This window comes from Lepisosteus platostomus, chromosome 28 (assembly GCF_059453375.1).
Source record: "Lepisosteus platostomus isolate fLepPlt1 chromosome 28, fLepPlt1.hap1, whole genome shotgun sequence".
NCBI classification, from domain to species: Eukaryota; Metazoa; Chordata; class Actinopteri; order Semionotiformes; family Lepisosteidae; genus Lepisosteus; species Lepisosteus platostomus.
The window spans coordinates 4,726,243-4,753,733 of NC_142638.1; the positions used below are offsets into that span (position 1 = coordinate 4,726,243).

A 27,491-nucleotide genomic window follows, 5' to 3' on the forward strand; every position below is an offset into this window, starting at 1 on the left:
AAGAGAAAGACAGGTCATGGCTAAGACATGGACAATTCCAACTCCTTACCGTATAACCTTGCAAAATTAGGAGAATATAAAAAATTATATCTGGATGATGCCAAGAAGGAGGAGGCGTAGAGTGGAGAGACAAGTGGATCCTTACAGGGTCCTGAAAGAGAATAGGAAAGAAATTAAACTACAACAAACTAATGGAAGACACTGATGGACTTATATTCATACTCTTACAATAATCCTTATTGTTACGCTTATACAGTGCGCTTCTGGACACTCCACTCAAAGTGCTTTACAGGTAATGGGGACTCCCCTCCACCACCACCACCAGTGTGCAGCCCCACTTGGATGATGCACCAGTACGCTCACCATACACCAGCTCTCAGTGGGGAGGAGAACAGAGCCAGTTCATAGATTTGGCCAGGACAACAGGGTTATACCCCTACTGTTTTTGAAAAGTGCTCTGAGATTTTTAATGACCACAGAGAGTCGGGACCTTGGTTTTATCTATCACCTGAAGGACGGCGCCTTTTTACAGTATAGTATCCCCCATTACTATACTGGGGCTTTAGGATCCACACAAACTGCAGGGTGAGTGCCCCCTACTGGCCCCAGTAACACCTCTTCCAGCAGCAATCTTAGCTTTCCCAGGAGGTCTCCTTCCAGGTACTGGCCAGGCTCACACCTTCAGTGGGCTGCCAGCTGTGAGTTGCAGGCTGATATAGCTGCTGTATGCTGTAGTAATCTTGCCCCTCTGGTGTTGGACTTCTCCTTGACCTCTAACCTGACACAATTGCCAGGTTTGCTGGTATTTAAGGCAAGCTATTTAAGGCAGAGGAAGGAATAAGACTGGCTAAGGTAATGGGTTAAAGGTCAAGAAGCAGTTCAGTGCCATGAGGAAGTGGGGCTACAGTACTTTTCATTGTCACATGCTATCGTCACATACTGTAACATCATATGCCTGGTTTTCTGGCGTTTAGTAGTAGGTTGAAGTATATTGCTATATTTGGGTCCAGGTCATGTGATTAAATAACTCCTGTCCTAGCACCTCTTCACTGGCTGCCTTGTAGTTTAATGTTGGCTTTATAACCTTGCCGTTGAAATCTAGGGCTCTAAATGGACTTGCAACACAGCCACTTTCTCTCATATGTTACCTAAGGTCTGTTGACACAGGTCTGCTATTCTTTCCCTGTCTGTGTGGATCATGGAGAGCAAGTTGGGGAAAGAAAGAATCTTTGGGATTCTTTTCCAATATGCGAGATTAAATCTCTATCCTATTTTTCTAATCCAGTCTTTCCATTTAGATAATTTTATTGTTTAGTTATGCTGTCCTTTATAAATGTTAGGAATGTTATATTATATTTTTCATTACAGTAATGGGCTTCATTTATGCTTTATTCTTTTTATGAATATTTTATCTTTATGTTGAAGGTGCCTTTCTGTGTGTTTCCTTGTTTGTTAACCACCTCGGGACGTTGTTCAAAGAGAAGTTGAGTACTCAGGTCCGCAGACACAAAAGAATAACGATTATGTACGAGCAAGGGGGCATTCTTTATGCAGAGGGCTGGTGTACGCCTGTAGATTTAAGGAGAGAAACGTCAGAGAGCCATCGGCCTCCTTTCGTGTTTAACTTCGGGCATTTTAAGGATCGAGATATTTCACAGATTTCATCGGTGAGTTTCTTCCACCGGGGCTGCAGTTTGTGAAAGTGCAGAAGCAATCGATCTATCAAAACGTAGGAGGATGTGGTCAGCACCAGACGGCGGGAGCCACGAGCTACAGCTGTGTCACGAGAAATGACTCGCAGAGTGCTGATCAGAATCACGCCCCAGAGTGCAGCTGAGGACCTGATTTTTGGTCTGCAGTGAATACACAACTCAAGAACCGTATCTGTGAAACGGGTGAGTTGCCAAAAATGAAACGCTTTTTTATTTTCAAAATTCCCCTCCTGAATATGTGCTTCGCAGGAAGACGTCCGACAAATCTCCACAACTGGTGTGGTTGTCGTGTAGGTAAATGCCTATGACACGGTATAAGTCCATTTTTTCTGTTGCAATTTTTCATTTAATCTAATTAACCATCCCAAATATAGTGGGATAAGTAGAATACTTACAATGTTAAGCTACTAATCGCGACCAAATGACCTAAATGGGCCCAAACGACTTCTGTTCTTACCTTCTAGGTTATTGAAATACAACGTGAATATGAACTGATTTAATTAGAGAAATCACTGTTGCTTTCCAGCAGTGGTTCTCCAGTCCTAGGAGTGATATGCTAATATAAACAAGTATTTTAACCAGAGTATATTTATGTTCTTGTTTTATTTGATCATTTTAAAAAGCTCTTTTTTTAATCAAACCATCCATCCATATTGTTTCTCGAGGGTCCTGCACATTCTATAACACCTCAGGAATGCTGAAGGATAAATATTACATTTTTCACATAAGTGAAAAATATCTACAACCACAGTGATGGATATTGTATCTCCTCCTAATTCGGAATCCCGATACCATCCACACGGTGCAGACTGATGGGAAAAACACAACATCCCAACGCTCAGTTCACAAAATCCGAATTAAGCACAAAATCGTGAACTTTGTGAAGGTACTGTTAGTCACCCTGCTGTCGAGAGTCTGCGAGAATTGCGATGTGAAACAACTACAAATGGTGAAACAATAATACTTTTTTCTCTTGTCACCCTCAGAGAAACCTGGGTGGAACCTGTTTGTAGAAGTGCAAAGCAAACACTGTTGTTTTGGGGCTAGAAACTCCACCCAATCTCGGAGGTGTGAAATGTGAAAAGGTCATTGTAAAAACTCAGCAGAGAACACAGATGAAAGTCTGTGTACACAGGATATATGTACACAGTAGTTTCTGTAAATCCCAGCTTTTGTGATTGAATTATATAACCAAGGTTCACACAAATTAGCAGGTTATTACCGAACTGGCATCAATTCAACAGTAACTTGCAAAACATTACTCTTTTTCACTTCTTAACTGTTCAGATGCCTCTTACAGCAATTGTCTCACAAATTAATGAAACCTTCATTTATAAACTGGTCCCCAATCAGTTGAGAACAAATTGTTATTTAGTCGTTACAAGAGATTTACGTGTTTATGTATTATAAAATATACATCTGTATATACCTTCTAATATTTCTGTAAAGGCATTTGGGCTTTGATGACCTCATGGTGTTGAAGGCCACACCCTTTTACAATGAACACAGGAGATGGTCAGGCATTTTGAAACCCCTCATCTATATTTACAGTGATGAATGACAAATACTGGACTTCATTTTCTTGGTCTTAAAATAATTTTGCAAATGAAGTCTGACCAAATTGTTTGAGTTTTGCTATTACAAGTCATTACATTAGCTTAGAAGACTGAAGAATAAAGATGCTTTCTAAAAACAATATTATGTTTTACTTTATAGAAAGACAATACAAGTAACCAATGTGTCAAGGCTAAGCTACTTAAACCTTGCAAACCGTGCAAATTGTCTTGTATTAGCCTTTGTGAGGGTGATGGAGAGACATACTGTATATTATAATGTCTAATAAATAGTCAGCTTTGCTTTTAAATTGCCATTGGCAATTGTACTGTAGTTACCTTACATCCCTGAAGGTGGCTGTACAGTATGACTGAGACTATGATATTTTAGGATTCATATTGTATGTTATGACTTCTAAATGTTTGAGTCCCTCTAAATAAATCAATTTTATTGAACTTTACAAATCCCTCATCCTAATAATATCTAACTATAAATATCTTAAATATAACTTTAACAACTATCTCTATCATTTTCCTTTTTAAAATAATATAGAAAATCCTATTCTGAGATTGAGTTTCTTTCTGTGTAATCTACATCTCATGATTGTTCTCAGTAAGGAAAGAGACGGCCTCATGTCAGCCTACACAGAAACCACACAACTGCTACTTTACAACACTCAGATAAGCCTGTGACGATTCACACTCCTACTCCATTCTTATAGCACAGTGGTTCCCAGACCTATTCTGTATGGGGAATCCCCTTTTCAAGAAATAGCTCTGAATGTTAAGAGTTACAATAAAGAATGCTACAATTATTTATGACATATTAAAAAGTGTTCTGCAGGTCTTACGCACACATTGTGAGGGCAGGTGTTGTTGTGTGAATTTTTTTTTAACTTGACTATAAACTAGTCTTGGGCAGACGTATTCACTTAAAAAAAGACAAAATAAAGTCCAAGCGTATGCTGGACTTTTTAATAACCCTACACATCGCTATTGCCTATTAACTGTTTCAGAATTGATCAGCATTCAATTAAACATCAGTATCTTTAAGTCTGGAAGTCTTTACACTTAATGGAAAATGTCTTTTTTCTTATTCTGTGGACTTGTAAAAAGGCAAAAGAGGGAGAGGAAATTATGAAAACTAGTTTGCTAAAAATTACAATTATCAGCTAACGCGCAAAAGAAAAACCTTTTTAATCATCTTTGTTTAAGTGTGTGGGAGTCTGGTGTTCTTACAATGACATCATCTGTTTCTCTGTGTGTGTTTGGTGTACCTCAGTGCAGGTTTACCCAATTATTCAGGTAGCCTTTTCCCTTTGCCCACTTCACAGTCCAGCTGTAAGACTGCTCACTGGTTCACTCTCATTCAGTTGCATTATTCTGTAATTATTCAGTCATTCTATTAAACACATCTTTGTGATCTTTACTCATTTTACCTTTGCACTGGTCAAAGTGAATCTGCAGATATTCCATGAAAATGTCTCATCATCATTTGCTGTAATTCCCTGTGCCTTTTTTAAGGCACAGTATATCATGTTAAATATTCCAAGAACTATTACCATTTGATATCATTTTAGAGCCTATATCATTCCAGTTTGCTGACACCAGTGGGATCATCTGTAGAGGAACGTGCAGCTGAGAGTGTTTTCACTTCTATGGTAAGATCAGTTTTGCCCTTTAATGCTTGTAAATGCTTGCATCTGTTCATATTTCATTGTTCTGTAATGCTTTCTCAACTTATATCATTTACATTTGACCTAATTTCCTTTTTTTTAAACTTTTGGTTGGTCATCTGTTGTGACGCCACTTGACCCACTCATCACAGAAAACAAGGATTGCTCTCAGATGGTTAAAGAGTTTAATGAATGAAAACAGAATTGAGTGCAGAGTTTTGAAATACCTTGCCCTTAACCGATAAAAACTACTGCATCTCTCGTTGAATCCTTCACTTTACATTGCTGGGAAATCATCATGTTCCCAATCCTTCTAGAAAATCTGTAAAGGCTGTAGAGGTCTAGGACAGACACATCACTGCCTCACGCTGCAGAGATTAGCACCATGTCCTCGATTTACAGACACTAATCACATTGTGTTGTAGTTGGTTTCTATCAAATTATAGCTGCTCCTGTATTTTTATTCATCGTTAATTTTAATTTTCTGACATCAGTGTCTATTCAGCCGAGGATCAGAATAGAGTTATTTCACAGTGGTGCACAATGGCTGCAGTTCAAACAGGCACACACTGAGAGAGCAAACGGCGTCACACAGACATTTCTGTGGGGGAAAAAAATGCTTTTGAACTGCACCGAAGTTTCCTTTGTGAGATGTTCTTAGATTCTTGGGTTGTATTCAGACTGGAACGAGTGTTTTGCTCACAGCGTGGCGGTAAACTGAGACAGACACCAAGAATCAGTATTTCATATCCTTGCTTTACATGCACATAGATACAGTACATGCCCACGAATCTGCCTGCACAATCCATATCAGGAATCAGCTGTGGTCACATAAAACAACCAACTCTTAACGAATATCCATTCAGATGAAACCCCCATCCCTCAATATACAGACATATATTGGCTGGCTTTACATTTAGTTATAGTCTCCGTAAAATATAGAATATAGACACTTTTTTGTGTTTTTATATGGTGAAACTCTAGCAAAATGAAATGGTGGAAAAAAGCTCAAAATATTTAAACATTATACTGTTGCTACTTCTTGGTTAAGTCCTATGACCGGGCGGCCGTCTCATAACCAAGCGGGTTAAGCAAAAGTTGTTATACTTACAATTCTTATTACGTTTACTAAACTGATACTGGAAGGTAGTGAAAGCACGTTTAGCGTGAATGAACTCGACGTTCCCGCAGCACACTACAAGGCGTGATCCAATAATTAAAGTGGAAAATCAGCTTGGAAAAGGATTGTTGGGAATTAACCAATTAAAATCCACTTTCCTGTTCATTGGTTTACAGTGTCGCCTCACTCTCAGCCAATCAAAGCGCTTACTGTCCTCCATGCTCTTTTCCTGGCTGTTGGAAATCCCCGCTGTTATAAGAGAAATATAAATTTAAACACCGACCTACTGCCAAAAGTTGTTGCAGGGGGATTCATCAACACTTCTTTCTTCGTCCTTTGTGTTCGCCAGAATTCAAAGTTCGAATGCTTGCTGTCTGCATTGTTTAATCGAAGACGAATTTTGAGTTATTTAGTTTAATTAGTCCAAGTTACGTAGTTTAATTACACGGACAAATCTCTGCGGCAGAGGTTTTTTTTTTAATGCGGACTTTTACAAAGAGTTCGATTATACCATCAAAGTTGATATTCGATAGTAATGTCATTAAACATTTTTTTTCCATGAGAAATATTTCTAAAGCACAGAATTTAAGACAACCCGAATCTCCATGTGTTTCACACAAGTAACACTCTTTTTTTCCAATCAATGATTCTTACTCTAGAATAGCAAATCTCGGGCTTCACTTTGTTCAAAGTGCATTGATTTCAGCATAATAGTGTTCTGGTAACTAACCCGCCCCTTCGGTACACAGGAAGGCACTGTACCTCACTGCTTGAACCGATACCACAGAAGATAGTCAAAACGACCAGCACAACGATTTAGGCGACAACACCGAATTGCAACGTCAGTAATGCGACACATATCTTTTCTGTGGCATTACAAAGAATAAGACTAGAGGTACGATTACTATAAACCCTAGCATTAATCTCCCTGCAATTGACCCGAAGAATTAAAATCCAGGACATTTCCACTGTCAGTAAAAATCAACTTGTGTTCAGAATATTTAATATTATCTCCAGGCAATACAGCGTGCCTCACGTCTTTGCTCCTGATTTATTCTTAATTAATGATCGCTGCCCCCTACCGCCACAAAAATAATCTCAGATCTTTACAACGCTCATCGTTATGCACAGAGAAAGACTGCAAAACAGCAATATGACAAAAAATGAAAAAGATCTTCAGCGAAGAGATAATGAGAGGTAAAAGATAATGCTTTTAAAACGACAAATGACAATGAGTTAGTTATCATGATGTATCGTGATATCTCCAGTCACAGTCATAAGAAAATGAAGATGCACATATGAAATATCAATATTCTGAAATAGGTAATGTGAATATTCCATTACAATAACATGATGCATCTCAGTGTCTATTCTGGAACATTCACACCACCATTACAATATTCAATAAAAGAGAACAATGCAGATGTATTTACAGTGTGTTTTGAGCAACTGTGGTTGCTATTATCATTAGTATTCTTTCAGGAACACCCAAAATGATAGGAAACTAAAAATGCAGGTGTTTATGTAGGGACTAAATGCTAAAACAATATTTTTAAATACATATTTGCACAAGGAGAAAAAAATACTTCAATACATTAAATAAATACAGGCAATACATTGTTTTGTGTACCAAACACATTTAGTTAATCAGAGGTGGAAAATATCCTTGTCTGTCCCAGAATGTCAGACATTTAAAACTCCATTTTCATGAACGCAGAGTAACTTGGAGTAACAGATCCTGCTGCCAGACTATTGAATATTTAGAACACAGTATGAGCCATCTCAGCGTTTCCAGAGACTCCAGACCAGACAGAGGATAGAGTGAATAGCAAATTAATGGATTGTAGCAGGGGCTTAGCTCCTGACCATTACGCCCAGTGAATTTCAGTTCAGACTCTGCTTTAATCCGGCTGCAGTCTGTGCCAGAACATTGTGTTTCATCTTCTCTGGAAAAGGCTCTGTAAACCACGAAACTCAAGGACTCCCTGTGTGAAGAGTCTGCACTTACTGCTTTTGTGAGCCCCTAACACAAATAATATAGGTACAAATTTCATCAGTGTCAAAATGGAGACATTATGGCATTAAAGTTACATGAATTTACACAGCAAAAGCATGTGAAATGTAGACTAATCCATGCAACATATACAAGGAGTGGATATCACATACTGTATAGCCACATGAACATACAGTATGTGATTTTTTGATGCCTCTGCAGCCAGGTTTTGATTCAGTTTTAAAGTGAGCCATTGCTGTAATGCATTAGAATGATGACTCACACATCTAAGCCCAGCGGAAATGTAAGAGTTCAATTTGACTGAAGTACAGTAGAGCAACTGTAGCAGCAGATCCCTCCTATACAACGATTGCAAGACCAGCACTTGCCAGGTGTCTCTCTAATGAAAGGTAATTTCTTTTTGGATTAGTCCCAGTTACAAACGCACAATGTAGAACAGGAGGTCCTTCTCTATACAAAGAGTTCTGGGAGTCTGGAACACGCCACCCAGCCATGGTGTTGAAGCTGCTACCCTGACTTCCTTCAGGAAACAGCTGGTTGAGAGCCTTGGATCTATTCATTAATAACTACCAAACAGGCCATAGGGACTGAATTGATTTCTGTCATTTGTAAACCTTCTTATGTAGGTATTATACTGTAGGTATTCCTCTTGCATGAGTAGAGAAAATGTTGGAGTGAAAATTCAGTCTCCTGAGTGCCCATGTGGATCACAAGTCTCAGCAAAATGGCTGAGCTAGATTAATAGCAATCTCAGCTGGACTGGTATTAATGCTGGAGTCAGCTTTCTTCTGTGCTGCACGCCTCTGTCATTACGCTGTTACCCATTTTAACAAAAATGAGCAGAAATCAATCTTGATGCTTTGACAGCAGAAACAACTGTCAGAAGACCGCCCTCTATCGCTAGAGACACTCTTCATTACCTAATGGGGCCAGTCTGGGTCACCCCTCTTCAGCTTGGTTCCTATCAATTGACCTAATTAATTAGTGTGCTCGAGTTAAAGAACGGATCTGAAAACCAAACCAGAATGAGTTTTGCTCATTGAGTTTGGTCAAAACGATGGGTTTTGCTCAAGCATCAGCCAAATCAAACATACTCAAATGCAAGCAGTTCATGACTCTGTCGCACTGGTTGAAAGCATGACTTGCTGTATCTAGATGTGCATTTTTCCTACCCCTTCAATATAAGCTGTTTTGCTCGACAGCAAGAGCTGCTTCTTGGGGACCGCAGTTCCTTACTAAACGTTTACACTCCTATCCCTCCTCAATCACGCACAGCCAGTTTGCACCGACTTATGAAACTAGTTCGATATCTGTGCCATATTCTAAACTAAAAATTGCATCAGAGGTAGGCAGGGCTACCAGCCCAATTAAAAAACATTCCTGATAGACTCCGGTGAGATAGATTGAATAAGAGCAATCGGAAGCGGTTTCACTATCCTGTGCCAGGATACTTGTCTAATGAGCAATACGTTCCTGTTTCCAGGAGTTCATTAACCTAGTGAAGGCTTCTAATGAATTTACGGCATTTTGCCTTAATACCCAGCTATCTCCTTCCAGTCCTGTTCCTTTGCACCAGATCTTCATCAGAGAAAACTCGTTACAGCAGTTTAACAAGCATGAGGAACTACATTTCAGTTGTGTAGTTGCCATTCATGCCTTTCTAATTAATATATCATACAATTACTGCATATACTGCAGATCAGCTGAGCGTGCTCTATTACTCTCATCTTATTGTGCACAATTCCTCATGTGAGCTGCCCAAATCATTTTTTATTAGTTTCTGGTTTTCGTCATTGCATATATTCAGATTTGATTAACAATTTACCGCTAAGGTGTTTTCATCGTTTTCCATCTTATTTTTCAGTCTGACTTTCTATTTTACCTCACATTTAATAAGCAAATCATAATGTCTTCTTCCTCTTCTTCTTGTTTGCAGAGCATGTTGCTCACAGGAGAAGCTACTGACATGGAAATGTATCTCCTTAACAGAGTGAACAGGTTGGAGCACCAATTACTGTTTCCATATGTATGAACTAATTTCAGGTTCTATTACTTATTACCTGATATAAATTCCCATTTTTATATAGAATTATATGGAATTATAAGTAGTAGTCTTAGTAGTATTGTTGCTATTATTGACGTGTTTTATATACAGCATACATGCTTTTTACTTCTGGAAATTGTTCAAATGCTGTTTAAATTCACTCTGAGCTCCACCCATCTGAATGCGATGACATCAATTGCTCTAAAGGCTGGTGACTATCAGTGGAGAACCCAATAACCACTGCAGTCTACAGTACTGGTATCACACCCTTGGAAAAGAATGAATTAATACACATTGCAAGGCACCGTATAAGCGCACCACAATACGGGATGTCTCCTTTACAAATATCACTTAACGGTTTCTGAAAAAACAAAATGTCCCAACCCGGTGTAGAAAGCCTTTAGGGCATCCTTCGGCTGTTTTCGTGGGGGATGATTCATCCGATCTCTGAACAAATCGGCAGACAAGCCGAGTTCAGGCAAGACCTCAAATAAAAGTATCCCTCCTGCATTTTCCCTTCCTCCTTAATCATTTAGATTACCTTAAATTCCACAAGGAAACATGCCCGTATTTAAGCCATTAATCTACCTTCTAACGCGATCAGCAGAATGAAGATACAGACACTAAAAAAAAAAAAAGAATTGGTCTTACAGTCAGTGTCAGACCGGGTGTCTTTAAATATACTGTGCACAGCGGCTTCTGACACGGCTGAGGAACACGGGAGAAGCACTCCTCCCTGCAGGCCAGGTGAGAACCGCAGTAAGCAGGAGCTAGGCAGCTCTGCCTCTGGACCCGAGTCCCTTTTCGGCACCCTGGCTCACGCCTCCGCCCGGCTGTCTGCGGCGATTCGCACAGCTTTTCCGACACCGCTCACCCGCCCTGTCCTGGACCCGAAAGCGCAGGGCGCTGCGGGCAGATCTCCACACAGGCCGTTCAGTGACACCCTCCTCCATGCAGAAACTCCGAGGAGGCACGAGTTACTGTAGCACTGCAATGCAGAAGCAGGGAAGTACCTCGCTGACTGCTAACACCGTGCATCATCTACCGGACCGCACTCTTGCCGCTCTTGGCGTCCTGCATAGCGGGATACAATCATCTGAATGAAAAGACCAGGAAACTGTTACATGTTAGCGTGGACTTATTTCGAAAATGCAACATTTTATTAACACGTTGCCACATTTTTTTTTCCTCTGTATGGCACGCACCTCATGTTGCAGTGCGGGGATATCCTACCTGATTTTTTTTTAAGCGGCCGTCCCTAGTAATTGACACTGTAATGCTATTTTCCCACAGCGTTTGGTACAAAAACACTTCGCATCAGAGAAATAACACAAAATGTGACTTACGTGCCGAGAAGTGCTGTAAACCTAGTAAAATTAAAAGGCTTGAGCTCAGTATTTTGCCATTCATCCTTTATGGAAGGCTGGTGTTCCTCTTGTTTTTAAGCCGTAAACAAAATCCTCTGCTAATATTTTCTCCTGTCCGCCGACCACCACAGCATCCTCTTCCCCCCCTTTTCCCCAACTTTAGCACGCTCTGGCACAACTCTGCTTCCCGACCACACGGCTTGTCCCAGCTGGAAGCGGGGGCGCGCATCTATTACTGCTGCGGCGCTCCACACGGGTGCGCGCACCGTCCGAGTGGATAAATCCTTCCAACTATAGCTTGTTTTCCGCGTCTGAATGCTTCAGGACACTATAACTCAAGATGCTTTAAAATAGCATGTGCGGGTCGCATCTGAATTTATTTATTATCCTATCCCTCTGAAAGAATAAAAAAGTGGCGTTAATTTTAATGCTTCTGCTCTCCCTAACCCTTCACAGCTGCAACTGCCAAACACCTCCTCCATCCCCCCACAAACATGGCCGCCTACAGCTACAACCCCCGACGGCTGCTCACCCACCCATCCCCCACAGCTGCCACTCTCCAACACCTCCGCCATTAACACCTCCGGCACTGAAAGCACTATGAGCATCATCCCCCGGGCCAGGCTGACCATCACAGCTGACCAGGTGAAGAAGGAGCTGAAGAGGCTGCACGGGGGTAAGGCCACAGGACCAGATAACATCTGTCCCAGAGTTCTGAGGGCCTGTGCTGATCAGCTGAGCGGAGTGCTCCAGCGACTGTTCAACCTGAGCCTGCGCTTGGAGAGAGTCCCGGTGCTCTGGAAGACATCATGCCTGGTCCCGGTACCAAAGAAAGGGCGCCCCTCTGTCCTCAACGACTACAGACCAGTTGCACTGACTTCTCACATCATGAAGACACTGGAGAGACTGGTCTTATCCCACCTGAGACCCATGGTCAGCTCATCACTGGACACCCTACAGTTTGCCTACCAGCCCAGTGTTGGTGTGGAGGATGCGATCATCTACATGCTGCAAAGGGCCTACTCACACCTGGACAGGGCTGGCAACACTGTAAGGATCATGTTTTTCGACTTCTCCAGTGCCTTCAATACCATCCAGCCCTTACTTCTAAGGAGGAAGCTGGAGGAGATGCAAGTCGATGCCTCCATGACCTCGTGGATCACTGACTACCTGACGGGCAGACCACAGTCTGTGAGACTTCAGAACTGCGTGTCTGAACTGGTAGTGAGTAACACAGGGGCACCTCAAGGGACAGTTCTTTCTCCATTCCTCTTCACCCTCTATACTTCGGACTTTAAGTACAACTCAAAGTCATGCCACCTGCAAAAGTTCTCAGATGACTCTGCGATTGTGGGATGTATCAAGGGTGAGCAGGAGGAGGAGTACAGAGGACTGGTCAGCAGCTTTGTGGAGTGGTGTGGGGTGAACCACTTGGAACTGAATGTTACAAAGACAAAGGAACTGGTGGTAGATTTCAGGAGGAAAAAGGTCAAACCTACTCCTGTCTACATCCATGGGAGTGGCGTGGAGATGGTGGACTCGTACAAGTACCTGGGAGTGCACATCGACGATAGACTGGAATGGTCTAAGAACATCGAGGCCATCTATAAGAACGGACAGAGCCGACTTTACTTCTTGAGGAGGCTCAGGTCCTTCAATGTGTGTAGTAAGATGCTACACATGTTTTATCAGTCGGTGGTAGCGAGTGCCATTTTCTACGCAGTGGTGTGCTGGGGCTCTGGGATTAGAGCAGTAGATTCCAAAAGGCTGAACAAGCTCATCAGGAGAGCGAGCTCTGTCATTGGGTCTGACCTGGACCCCTTGGAGGTAGTGGCTGAGAGGAGAATGATGTCCAAACTGGAGGCCATCATGGACAACTTCTCCCATCCCCTCTATGACAGGCTTGCAGGAATGAAGAGCACGTTCAGCAATAGACTGATTCACCCACGGTGCGACAGGGAGCGCTACAGGAGGTCATTCTTGCCGTCTGCCATAAGACTGTACAACGCATCCACCTTGCGTCTTGGCAGAGGCAACAGCGACAGTGACCTGTTTCTGGACTAAACGCATATACACATATACTGCTACATCTGTTCTCTTTCTTTTTCTTTTTCTTTTTCCCGTTTACAACCACTTTTGTGCAATATATGCCAGGGACCTGTGCAATACATTTATATTTATATTTATATCTATGGTTACATCTATATTTATATTCATACGTGTGATACGATTTTCTGTGTACTGTTCTGTTCTAGTTTCCTCTTGTGTGTCCGGACTGTGAGTAACTCTTGTATTGTATTGTATGTATTGTACTATTAGTATATAATTCGTTACACTGTGGCTGTGTTGTGTGTGTTAAGCTGCTGTTGCACTGCAATTTCCCTCACGGGATCAATAAAGTGGCGTCTATCTATCTATCTATCTATCTAATAAGAAGCGTGATGGAATGACCTATTAAATTTCGTCCTCCCCCCGTCTCCCCCCTTAACCATGAAATGGACACTTCCTGTGCACTAATGCATTTTCCAAATTTCACAAAAGCTGGTCCTGACGTCCAAGGGCCAGAGTCTCATTCCCAGTGTTTGCTTTCCGGGTTCTTGAGTTACGCACCGCACTTAACCAAAGTGGAATCAGATCATCCTCTCCCCAGCCATGACGGGCTGTCACCGGCCCCGCTGAGCTCCATCTGGCACTCAGCTCTTCACCAGATCCCCAGCCTCCTCCTGGCCCTTCCGTTCCACACACAGACTCGGTGTGGAGCAGCGATCACAGTTCTGGACTTGTTAGTGGAAGGTTGTGGGTTCAAATCCCATCCTCCCTGAATTGCTCCTGTGAAACACCTGCATAAATAAGACTTGCATAAATGGGCGCAAATGTAAATTGCATTGAATCAAACCAAATACATTAGTACTACTACTATAGCAAATATCATCACTGATGTTAAATTACATGGGTTTGTTAACCCTGTGCTGCTTGGACAGAACAGAAACAGTCATGTTAAACAGTGCCATGTGGCTGTGTACAGTCAACTATAGTTTGTACTGTATACTGTATGCTGACAGCTGGTGTCTATCAACCTGTTCTTTAGCCCTGCTAACCAGAGGGTTCATGAGTTCATGAGCAGGTTATTTGACCAATTATGTAGTTTAGCGCTTTGGAATGAATCTCCCAACATCCTTGGAGCTCACAAGGCCCACAGGTTGTCACTCCTGATTGATTTGGGCCCATGAACTGACTAAACGGATTATAGCTAAATTTTAACCAGCTACAATGTGGCTGTCCAGGATCAGCATTAGCCCCCCACACACACACACACACAAACACTTTTGCTGCACTAATAGGAACATGAAACTGAGAAATGTATGTATTTAACCCTGGATTCTCCATGCCTTTCCATGTGAGAGGTTTCCGCGTCGAACACATCAAGCAGTATAGAGTAGTGGTGAGGGGCTCTGGTTGCGCCTTTGACCAAGGTATGTCACTCAAATTGCTCCAATAAATGCCCAACTGCATAAATAGGTACTATCCAGATCTTCTATGGAAAAGTTCATAATTGACTCACCTGGAAAAATAAAGTAATAAATGAAACTTTAGGGTTATGTAAGTGTAAGGGCATTTGTCTGGCAAATCTGAATGAGACACTTTACTTCTGTTATTGTAGCAGCAATGTACAAAACTCATGGTATTTGGTATACATATTATCAAAATGAAGGAGTGGATCACTAAACTATTAAGTACAGAGCAGACTGGATGGGCTAAATAACCTCCTGTTGTCTGAAACCTTTCTCTTGTTCTTACGAGTCTGACTTTCAATGGCTACACATAATAAGGTAATGAGGATTTCTTTCAAAAAAACTGTGAATTCTATTTGCAGGTGGTATTTTGAAAGTGAGAAAATAGGAGTGGCTTGGTGTAAATGGACTTTTCTGTGCTGTCACCAGCTGCACGGTGATGTAGTGCATTGTGCAAGGCGAAACTTTCCCATGATCCAGTGAGTCAGCTGCTTACTGGGGATCACAGTAAGATACCGATGTCTCCTGAACTCCACGCCTCTCCTCTGCACGAGTGACAAGAGCATCAGGTGACAGTACTTCCTAACCTGTGGTTTCAGTTCTGCAAACGGCAGAGCTGTCAGGAGCAGTGAGCTTGATGGCACTTTGCTGGTTTGTTTTTTATCTTCACCAGGGTAAAGGCTTGCAGAGCCAGCTGTGCATTTGGGATGGATTTATGACAGGCGGGGCAAACTGGAAAGGCTTTGGGATTAAGATACGGGTTTATGGAACAGTGCAGCTCTGTCGCCGCTGCACAGCGTGTACTGGATTTGCATGAGATTTATTTTTATTTCTGAGCCGAAAAAGACCCACCAAATGTTGCATTTGCTAACATGCTTATGAGGGGGCAAAGTAGGGAGTCCTGTAGAATGAAGGACAAACCTATTTATTCATGATCTGTGAAAACAGAACAATATGCACGTTGTGCTCTTCATTCTGTGATTTCTAAACAAGTACAAAGAAAAAATATTTTTAGAATTCTCGGCAGCATTCTAATTGATAGTGCACCCAAGCAAACAAGTAAGATAAAATCACTTTATTGGCCATACACAATCTCTTGTATTAGGAATTTGTCTTTTCACATACGCCAACTTGCTCTACATGAGCCACACAGACAAGCTTGTGGTCAGAGCGCAGGGTCAGCCATTTACACGGCACCACTGGAGTAGCTGGGGTTAAGGGCCTTGCTCAGGGGCCCAACAGAGTAGGATTACCCTGCTGGCCGCGAGATACGAACCAGCAACCTTCCAGCCACAGAACCTTAGCCACAGAGCCACCACACCAAGTACGTCATGCAAAGAGCAGGTGCAGTATTTATAATGGAGTTTGGATTTAGAATTGTGTTTCATGGTGGTACAGTGGTCCAGTGCTGGGGCCCAGGGTTCAATTCCAGATTTGGGTTGCCTATCTGTGTGGGGTTTGTATGTCCATCCTGTGCTCATGTGGGTCTCCTCCCACAGTCCAAAAACATATTGGCAGATTCATTAGCTTCTGGGAAAGATTGAGTGAGTGGGTCCATGTCTGTGATGGACTCTATCCAGAGTGGACCTGCGTTGAGCCTATTGCTTGCTGGGATAGGCTCTGACTCGCCTGCAACCTTGTATTGGATAAAGTGGTTAGAAAAAGGAAGGTTTTCAGATTTCTGTACCTGCTTTTTGGAACAATTTACAATTCAAGACATCCATTCTTTTTCTAACTGCTTTTTCGTATTCATGGATCACCAGGGAGCCAGAGCCTATACAATTCAAGATAAAGTCTTCACAATCATTACGTGATTATATTTGGAAACAGCACCCCTTTGTGTGATAGCAGTGTTGCACACAGCGGTTATAGTGATAAAACAGATTTCAAGATACTGTGTGTACTAGACAAAGCTATAAGGACATCTGATATTTTTTCAAATGAGAGAAAGTGTTTTATCCATCTTTCTGAATTGATTGTTAGTAGCTTATCGGTTCAAGGATCTTATTCAGCTGTTTTTTTATAGAACTCAAGGACCTGGCCTCAGCAGGGTAACTGTGCATCTTGTTACAGGTATCCACAAAGCTATAACGCAATGTTTTATACAGAAAACCTAAAATGGCAATTAAGCCAGGCGAAAGCACCTTCATTTTCAGCTCACAAACACATAAGATTTTTGTTCATGTCTGTCTTTTAGCAGCCTTCTGTAAACCAAGACCACGAGACTCTGATTAAAAAGAAAACACTTCTTTTTTATTTCTTTTGCTTTCCTCATTCTCATCATAAACAAGCTTGTGGTTAACGGGTACAAGGCCTCTATCTTCCTAACCACAGGTTAATGATTCAGACGGGGAGTTTCAGTCCTACAGCCAGCCACAGTAAATAGAAAAAAAATCACTTCAGCTCACTTCAGAGCTGCAGCTAGTGAAGACTCGCCCATCTTGCCCCAGATAAATCACTCTGCAGCGCACGTTTACAAGGCCTCAAATTCTCAAAACGGTCACTATAAGGAAACAGCAAATGCAACTGGATGAATAGCGATGAGTGTGGAACGTGCTTGTGAAGCACAAATTACCCAACATGACTCTAATGCAACCTTGTCCTGGATACCAACTAAATACTTACAGAATGGGAAACAGACACTGGTTTAATTAATCAAAAGGAATTTGATGCACTAATGTAATATTCATCCACTGATAGGAGACTGCTATAACAGCAGTTATGAAACAAAGCAATATAACAGTTATGAGGAACTGATTGGCAGTTCCTCATTACTGTACTGTACAATGAGTCCTATGGTACTGCCCTTGCCAGTTCAAACCTGTGCTTTTTCATTAGCAGATAAACAGGACTGGAGAACTAGCAAGATGCAAAGATGGGTGTGAGCGAGCATGAACTGGGCAGTGGGTCATCGGCTTGCTACTTTGCCTGGCACCTTGTCCTTATCAGCCATGAGAGAGATGTCACCAGGCAGCGCCAGCCCTCCTGCGTGGGAACTTCTCAAAGTGTCTAACGCCAGATGACAATTACCAAGATGTAGGCGCCGATCTCCATCCACCAAGACAGTCAGAACCCAAGAAAGGTCACAGATGAGAGAGGTGGTGAGTCAACTGGCTCATATTCAGGAGTTCTAAATGGTTGAGAAATCATTGTCAGTTTCAAAGCTTTAAGAACAAACCAGCATGAATATGTGAGTTTCTCAGGGCCCTTATTTGCAAATCTCTATTGTATTCACGAGGGTTGTTTATTAGGCAGTACAATTTCCCAGCAGCACAAACTAAAGGTTATACTCAGGTTATGACAGGTTTGTGCCTTCCATTGCCCTTAAGCAGAGCCCTCAGGCCTTCAGAGATTAGAAGAACTGTTTGGGCAACACCCAAAACCATAGGGCAACGCTCACCAAAACAACCTTGACCGAACCAGCTGTGTTCTGCGCTAGTTCGTGTTTTTTCTTCTTCTGAAAAGTCTACCCGCCCACTGAACTTCTGAACCCCCTCCACATCTAAGAGTGCAGATCTGTGGCTTTCTTTGTCTCCTCCCTACCCCCTTCCCCGAAGGCTTCAGGATGGGCTAAGGAGCTCGAAGCACGTTATCGTGTAAATCCAACCATTGACACGGCCCTTTTCATCCTTGAAGGATCACCCCAAAGCACTTCAGATGCTGTATAGGAGGGGGACCAACGTCATCCCCTGGTGAAGAGCAGCCCCCATTTGGGTGACGTGTGGCAGCCCATTGCTGCACCAGCTCCCCACTGCACAGCTGGTCAGGTCAAGAACTGAGAAATTATATCAGCAATTGAACTAAAGATCAGTTTAGGGAGGCCAAATCAAGCACAAGGGCAGATTTCAGACAAAGGCAGCAGGATTATGACATCTGTTCTTATAAGGAATCTTAAATGACCAAGTAGTTAAACCGAAGTCCTGACATTTCAAAGGCTGGGCACATCCTACAGTATAGTGTTCTCTGTGACCAGTTTGGAAATTTTGATCCATAGAATATAGAGCACCACCTACTAAGGTCTATCAACACCAAAAATCTGGGTTTCCTTACAAGATTCCCATTCCAGTACTGTCCAGGCCCAGCCTTGCTTAGCTTGACCAGATCATGATAGAAGTTCATGACATTGTTATCAAAATCGAACTTGCATGCAAATTTCCATCTTAAGGTTTCTGGTATTTCAAGACACTGAAGATCAGTTTTAATTAATTTTTTAACCTAGTGATCCAATGCAAATTAAGATAACATCAGCTAATTGGCCAAATACAATTTCTTGCATTAGGAATTTGTCTTTTCACATACCCCAACTTGCTCTCGATCAGACACACAGAAGGGGAGAGAAGGTTGGGGTCAGAGCGCAGGGTCAGACATTTATACGGCGCCCCTGGAGCAGCTGGGGTTAAGGGCCTTGCTCTGGGGCCCAACGGAGTAGGATTCCTCTGCTGGATGAGCAGCAACTTTTCAGCCACAGACGCAGACCTGTAGCCACAGAGACACCGCACCGCCCCAAAAGCATAAAAATCCATCTCGAGTTCAACTGAGTAGAAGCCAAAAGAGTTTGGAAATAAAAAACACTATAAAGTAACAAATCAGTGTTTTGTGACTGCCAAGGGTATTCAGTTGTTAACTAAATATTGGTTTCAGATGGAACCATCCACAGATTTCTTACCTTCAAAAAAAGCAAACAAGATGACAGGAAACAAGAGTTTATTTTTATTGCAACACAAACATAGATAACGCAAGAACTTTGAATTCTAAGGGCCTGTAATTTGTTACATTATTGGTTATCAACCCAGGTGTGCAGTGTCTTGCTTCTTCAGAAACTGTCCAGGGTTTCCTCAAAAGTAACCATAATGCTTTTTACCTGCTTGACTGGTAGTAAATAAAATCGATGCTGTTGTGCAATGCATTTCTTACAAAAATCATGTATCTGTTCACCGGTGAACAGATGTAAAATGTAAAAATTAAAGAGTATTATTATTTCAATAATCATACTTTCATACCTGAATTTGTGTTTAAATTGGGGAGACATCTTAGCATTGTCTTTTACTTGCACAGATCCTACAATTTTACAGCAGACTAGCTCATCAATTTCGTGTTGGCGAACGCTTCTGTGGTTTGTGTTATTTCTGCTGCATTGCCACTTTTTAAATAGTATTTCATGGTGCAGAAGAAGGGCAATATAAAAATATTCTCGCAAGGGATAGGCTCAAATAAAGTCAGATGTCTCTGACTTAGTTGCTACAATCAAATAACTTGTTGACAACCACGAAGAGAGTGAGAGAGACTGACTACCACACAGCAAACAGGAACCAAAGAGCTGCGCTCCAGTATCTCTGGAGATCTGCCTCTGCTCCACAGGTAAGACGAATGCTTCTCTGTCGGGCACATACAATGTCAAATAAAATGTCTGAGATTAAAAAATGAGGCTTTTGAAAAAAGGAACAACAGGCTTTTGTCTTCACATGAGCAATCAATAGTAAGAACAACTCTTTATCAAAACAAGGCATGATTTCTTTGAAAAACGCATGATACTGTACAGTACTGTACAGTATGTGTGTCTTGATTTTAGCATAAACTCATCTGCTTGAACCGTTTTTTTTATGCAACACATTGTAGATACGTTTTAGCAAGAAGAATCTTTATTTGTATACAAACATACAAGATTGTTAAGTAATAAGATGTTAAACGCTGAGGTATGTTTAATATTTTACATTAACTGTGCGGAAGTCTTGTTTTTTTAAATTAATAATGCATACCTAAAAAGTATTTATTCGGTCAGGGTGAACATAGGTAATTAGTAAAAAACAGTGATTGGTAAAAAACTGTTTTGTGTGATGCACCTTCACTGTGTAAAAACTTAAAGTTCGAATTGTGACTTTAGGCCTTCATTTTGTGTTCTTAAATGTGCTTGAATTTTAAATAAAATGGTTTAAAAAACTGTAATCATTTCAAACCACTGAACAGAATCAACAGGACAAATGTTTAACAACAACAACACTAATAATAATAAATAATAATAATAAAAGTTTAAAGAACTATCAGGAAGAAATGTCTATTTCCGTTTTTTGTAGTTACGAGATAAACAAGAGAAATCGCTTACTAACAGTTTGAAGTACAAACGTGCATACTTTCCTTGGTCAGAATAGTTTTTAACAACTGTTAGAGGTACTGAATATGTCGTACAGATCTGAGTTATGGGTAACATATGAGGGCATACATCAACATTTTTTACCACTCTGTTAGAAAAAAACCAGAGCTGACTGCACATCCAATTAATTGTTTTTTTTTTGTGTGCTTTTACATAATATTTGACTCATTAAAAGAGAAAAATAGGCTACTTATTTCTTAAGCAATAAATTAACCTTGTTGCTCAAAAGGAAGAGCTGATATTTTTTTAGCCTAGGGCCATTTTAGTTTTGTCTTACAGAAATAACAGTACGCAATGGCGTTCTTGAATCTGGACAAATTCTGCCATACGCATTAGAAAAATTATACACAAGGCAAAAATATTTGTCAAGAATGAAAGTGAATCTATATATAAATTGAAGTATGTGATGTACTTTTTCCAAACCGTTATTGAAAGGTCACCTTAATATCTATACATAGATTTTTCCCGTGACTGTAAAATAGTATAACTGTTAACTCCACCATTCTAAGAAGAATTCAGGAAATTAGTGTCATGTCCTTGAAAGTTACCAATTCTTTTACCAATTGGAGTACCAATTCTTTTCCCCCTCCCAAAAAAACATGCGACTATTTTTCTGGCTGTCTGTGCTGACCAGGGTTCGAACATTTTTTGTACCATAATAACTTTGCCAAATGATAATTTTTATTCCTGATGTACATTTAATTAAACAAAACCAAAAAATACAGAAATAAAACTAAGTTTATATTCTATAACGGAATGCACAGATTCTTGAAGCCTTGTTTTATGTATATAATCTATAAAGACTATAAAAATACAGAATGTAGTTCTTACCTTCGCAGTGTCTTTCAGTTCTGCTTTTCAAACTGCATCTACAAAATGTTCAAGAGTTCCCAGGAACGAGCTGCCCAGATGAGGCACATTTCTCACAGTGCCGTGGTTTGTGATAATGGTACAAATCACTTTAGATAATCACTCTACATGAGCAGAGAAATCTTTCAACATTACTAATAACAAGCACAAAGCACGGATTGCTTCACAAACCCTAGTCAGATTTAACTCACCCAACGACCAACAGACTTTGTCACGCAACTTAAGTTGAGTTTTGACTTGCCTGTGGTTAAGGCTTAGTCAAAAACTCTCGATTGAAGTGTCTTTTTCTTCCCACGTTGGATGCCCTGAAGTTACCTCAGAAAATCCCTGGTTTAAAAAAAATCTCGAAATGCTGAAGAATATATCTATATATACAGTACCCATACAGTGTAAAAATGAGTTTTCAGCTAAAAGAAACTTAATTAATACATCTTTGTGTATTGAAATAGTACATACCTCCATCAACAGCCTTCATAGGCCATTAATAGTCTATTACTTGAAATTATGAATGATCTATTACTTGGTTAACATGAAAATATACAAGATTTATTGGCCAGTGAGTAATATTAGACTGGCTTGGTTGTGCAGTGATTAGAATTGCTGCTTTGCAGTGTGGGGGTCCAGGGTTCAAGTCCTGGGGTGCTGTCTGTGTGGAGTTTGCATGTTCTCCCTATGTTAGTGTGGGTTGTTTCTGGGTGCTCTACAGTAGTTTCCTGCCACAGTCCAAGGACATGCTGGTAGGTGAATCAGCCCTGGTGTGAGTGTGTGTGTGTCTGCCCTGTGATGGACTGCTTTCCAACTCGGAGTGTATCCTGCCTTCCTGTATCCCTGTTGCTTGCTGGGATAGGCTCCAGCGCCCCTGCAACCCTGAATTGGAGGAAAAAGTTAGAAAATAGAGGGACTGGTAACATTACAGATTTTATTAACTAGGCTACAGAATATTGTTCCAAAATTGTATATACTGTAACCCACGGACATTTGGCTTGTAATGGTAGAGGCCAGAGTCCTAATTACTTATGGTGTAATTAGATTTCTAAATTCAGAAACTAAACTTGTACTTTTTTGTAATTGTTTTTACATTATTTCACGAGTTAAATTAGTTCTCTCCCTATAACTGTAACCTTACTCTGATAGTCCCACAATAAACACTTTCTTCAACACCGGATTTATTTTTTTTCCCATTTCTGAGAATTCTCAGAAATCTGGCAAGCACTGTAAGTGAGACTTCACCTTTGACCTTACCATGAGAGTTATGTGTGAAGAAAACCTTTGTTCTTTCTTCATTTTCTCCTGACCCTGGCAAGAAATGAAAATAATCAACTTTGTGATAACCATGAGTCACACAGCATTTCAGACACAAGTCGGTCACAATATGTTGATGTCATTGTTTCTGCTGCATTTGAAAATGTTGTTTGTGAAGTGTTTGAAATCACTGACAAATAGAAGAGCTGTTCATTATTTAGAGCCTTGAGGACAAAAATATATGTGCCCAATAGATATGTACAGAACATATTTTTAGTTTTTTTTATTTTTTATTTCACTCTTAAAACTTTCAAAACATATTTTTGCAGTTCGGAGCAAAAATAGACTGTTTTTCCTACTAAACTAAAAAAGGGACATTAAATCTTCAAAAGCTGCTGACCTGGAATCTAACACAGCTGAGATTATTTAATTTAAGATACAGTACCATCATTCAGTGTGAATAATAAAGATTGTGAAAAATCAGTATGACACTGAGAGCAATGTTTTGACTGTACAACGAAACCTCCAGAAAGCTTTAGGGTTTTGATGCACTGACAACTTTCTGCTTAAAAAAATATTTCATGCAGTCTTCAAATGTTCCCCTACAGTATATCACACAATCCAAACTATGTGACCTGTAGCTGAAGAGATACCTGAAAGATTATTGAGTGTAGCTGTGACAGAACCGCCTTGTTGTAAATTAAGAGGCAATCACGGTAGCAAAAAAAAATCTCCACAGGAAACCAAAATGAAGAGCAAAACAAGTGTCCATTTTTATGTGTGCTCCAGGGCAGAAAACATTTAAAAAAAACAACAAATAAGTCGCACAAAAATGTAGCTATTCAGGGAACTCACCACTGAAAGTTCTGAATCAGGCTTTTCAGGGAAACCAAGCTGTGGAACATCACACAGTCAAGGATAGCTTTTTTTTTTTTTTTTTTTTACAACCAGGAATACACAAAGCTAGCTGCTCACCATGAGTAACAGGTTAAATACCCTAGGCTCCGCCCACTCCCTCTGATGGACACGTAGGAATCCATTTGAACCAATAGGGAGCCAGGCTCTGTGACCCAACACAAAATGGCGGAATGGACTGAAAGATAACCAACCTAACAATGAGGCTCATTGTGGAGTCACAACAAGTGGTCATACATAAGAAATTATTAACACATAAGTACAAGAGCAAAAGACAGCATCCAATCCCCAATTAAGAATAACAGCTAAAAATAATAGCAGTAATTAGGAGTGAGCTAAATAAATATTCCTTTCTTTTCATGTGCTCTGGTATGATGGATGATAATGAAAAACCTGGAAGTAGATGTTAGGGACCAGGTGAGTAAACAGTGCCTATGTTTACCTCATACGGTTGGAGGTCATGTGAAAATGGCATGAAACAGCCCTTCGGTAGAGTGGTGTAGCTTTCACACAACTGAGAATTTAACCATGACAGATGAGTAATACGGTAACTTATTTCAAACTTCTGGGTGGCATGGTGGTGCAGGGGTTAACATTACTGCCTGGTGGGGCCCTGGGTTCAGTTCCACACCTGGGGCGCAAAATGTGTAGAGACTGTATGTTTTCTTCATCTTAAAACTGAATTGTTTAACGTACAATTAAATTGGGGACTGGTTTAGATGCACTTTTCACACTGGCACCCAAGCTGTGCCTAGCTAAGCCAAGCCCTCACCAGAATTCCTGTTCAATTCAAAGGCTGCAGAGCAGGCCTGGGAAAGGCTGAAATTATCAGCCTGTCCTACAGTACATCAAAGGGAAAAATAACTATTTCTTTCCCTGTGTTGATGTGATGTGAAGCAATGACCTGTTAAGAACCAGATACAGAGTCCTGATTGAAACAAGAGGTAGAAGATGCTGAAACGGTAAACCATCAGCTGAGCTTAACTGGGCTTACCTGTTGCTTTGGTTGCAGCCTATTTTTAATTTAATTAGTTTTTCGCGTTTTGCAGCATCGTTGTAAGCAAAAACTGCAAACTTCTAAAAATAAAACGTTAATTACAAGGAGAAAAAAATGTGAGTTATTTACACTCCAGGAAGGGGGTGTAAGACTCCTGCTTTATTGGAAAGGAGGGTGCCTTTGTGACCATGATCTCTCTGTAAAAGCTCCCCCCCATCCATCCCTTCTAGGATGACGACGGTGGATGACTACAGCACCTCCACGCAGGATTATGACTACAACACCTCCAACTATTCAGAAATCCCGGAGCTCTGTGACATTGGCCGCACCCACAGCTTCATCAAGATCTTCCAGTCCTGCATCTTCGCCCTCATCTTCTTCATCGGGATTCTGGGCAACTCCTTGGTCCTCACCACGTACATCCTCTACCGCCGCCTCAAGCTCAGGTCCATGACCGACGTGTTCCTGCTCAACCTGGCCATGGCCGACTTGTTCCTGTTGCTCACCATCCCCTTCAAGGCCACCTACATGGTGCTGGGCTCCTGGGTCTTTGGCATGCCCCTGTGCAAGATCACCTGCAGCCTCTACGCCATCAACTTCTACAGCGGCTTCCTGTTCCTGGCCTGCATCAGCATTGACCGCTACGTGGTCATCGTCATGGCCACCATGGCCCACAAGCTGCGGAATAAGACCGTCGTCTACAGCAAGCGGTGCACCGTCCTGGTCTGGGTGGCTTCCATACTCCTGAGTCTTCCAGAAATCATCTTCACCACCGTTGAAGCCAGGGACGGAGATCTGCTCTGTGAGACCCTCCTGACAGAGGAGAGCCCGTCCATCAAAGCGTGGACCCGGCTGGCCCAGATCACGGTGGGCTTCTGCGTGCCCTTCTTCGTCATGCTCTTCTGCTACTCCGTCATCATCCGCACCCTGCTCAAGGGCCGCAGGTTGGAGAAGCACAAGGCCCTGCGCGTCATTCTGGCCCTGGTGCTGGTTTTTGTCGTCTTCCAGCTGCCCTACAGCGTGGTGCTGTTCCTCAAGACGGCCGGTTTGCTGGGAACCAGCTGCTCCGACTGGCACAACACCCTGGTGGCGGAGTACGTGACCGGCAGCCTGGCGTTCATCCGCTGCTGCCTCAACCCCCTGCTGTACGCCTTCGTGGGCGTCCGCTTCCGGAACGACGTGCTGCTGCTCCTGCGGGACCTGCGCTGTATCAGCCGGGCCCAGTACTCCTGCTACGTCACGGCCCGCGCCAGCAGCTCCAAGCGCCTGTCGTTCGCCTCCGGCTCGGCCGCCAACACCGACACCTCTTCCATGTTCTGAGACACAAGGCAGACGAACCCCCAAACCCCCCCCACCCCCTCCACCCACCCCACAGACCGACGGCCGAGAATAGACTCCTTCTTTGGAGAAATGTTGCTCCTGGGGGAAATGTTACTGAACATTAAACCCGTGTTGTTTTTGAGTTCGTCTTTCGCCTTCATTTTGACAACCATTGCCGACACTTCTTCCGTGTTCTAAGACAGAAAGCAGACGAAAACCCAACCCCAACCACCAGACAGTATGCAGAGAACTCATTCTTCAGAAAAAAATATGAAAACCTAGTTGTTTTTGTACATATACATTCCCTGAGTCCCTGTCTTCCATTTCAGTCTTTTTCAGCATGATCAAATCAACAATGTCTTGGTGGCAAACAGTCTTTCTGGAGTAAAACAAATGCTTTCACCATTGTCATAAGGATTCTGATGCTGACGCTGATCACACTGGTAGTGTCGCACTGCCAGTTTCATTTACGGTTCAAAAGACATTGTTTAGCTCATTTTCGGCATGTTTGCAGAAAAACTAAATCTGTTGTGCTGTAAATATTTTCTCAAGGGTAATTGTGGCATAACACTGCAATGCCATTAGAATTTTGTACATTTTATAGGTATTCATATGTTATTTGTTCTTGTTTGAATTAGTTATGTAAAAAAAATCTACATTAGAAAGGCGGAAAGGTTCATGTGCTTAGTTCCACAAGTTTGAAAATGAAAAACTCATGTATAATTGAAGTGTAAATAAAACAAAACATTAGGTCTGTTTTTGTGTTGCTAAAAATGTACTGTATTCTTTATTGTCTAAGAATAGATTGCAGTAAATTAGAACAGTTTTAAAAGGACCCTCTGGGTAAAGTACATTATAATAGCTACCCTTCAGATACAATTCCAGTCAATTCCACACAAAAACAATGTGATTGATACTAGTATTTGAAAAGCCAGCTGGCTTTATATTTAAGAAATACAGAGCAGATTTCTTCTGTCTTCATTTTATGTTATGTAACAGGC

The 27,491-nt window shown here is 41.5% G+C and overlaps 2 protein-coding genes across 4 annotated transcripts in view; one reads left to right on the forward strand and one right to left on the reverse strand.

The window, feature by feature from the left end:
• The window catches only part of cntnap1 (contactin associated protein 1), a 36,600-nt gene extending 24,681 nt beyond the window's left edge, over positions 1-11,919 (reverse strand). The window contains exons 1-2 of the mRNA XM_088622947.1: positions 11,466-11,919; positions 50-151 (exon numbers count right to left, since the gene is read on the reverse strand). Coding sequence (XP_088479073.1) covers positions 50-151; positions 11,466-11,529 — 166 coding nt within the window. The 5' untranslated portion in view covers positions 11,530-11,919. The remainder of the gene's footprint in view (positions 1-49; positions 152-11,465) is intronic.
• LOC148638625 (C-C chemokine receptor type 7-like) lies at positions 148-27,264 on the forward strand. 3 transcript variants are annotated; one of them, XM_088622953.1, is made up of 6 exons: positions 148-1,895; positions 4,846-4,926; positions 10,012-10,073; positions 17,837-20,356; positions 24,577-24,590; positions 25,401-27,264. In XM_088622953.1, exons 5-6 carry the CDS (start codon positions 24,577-24,579, stop codon positions 26,488-26,490), a joined length of 1,104 nt encoding a protein of 367 aa, XP_088479079.1. In that variant the 5' UTR covers positions 148-1,895; positions 4,846-4,926; positions 10,012-10,073; positions 17,837-20,356; the 3' UTR covers positions 26,491-27,264. The 3 variants fall into 3 exon arrangements, with proteins under 3 accessions (XP_088479079.1, XP_088479080.1, XP_088479081.1); XM_088622954.1 differs by having other exon boundaries at positions 148-4,926; positions 24,574-24,590; XM_088622955.1 differs by lacking the exon at positions 24,577-24,590 and having other exon boundaries at positions 148-4,926.
• Positions 27,265-27,491: the final 227 nt, after the last annotated feature.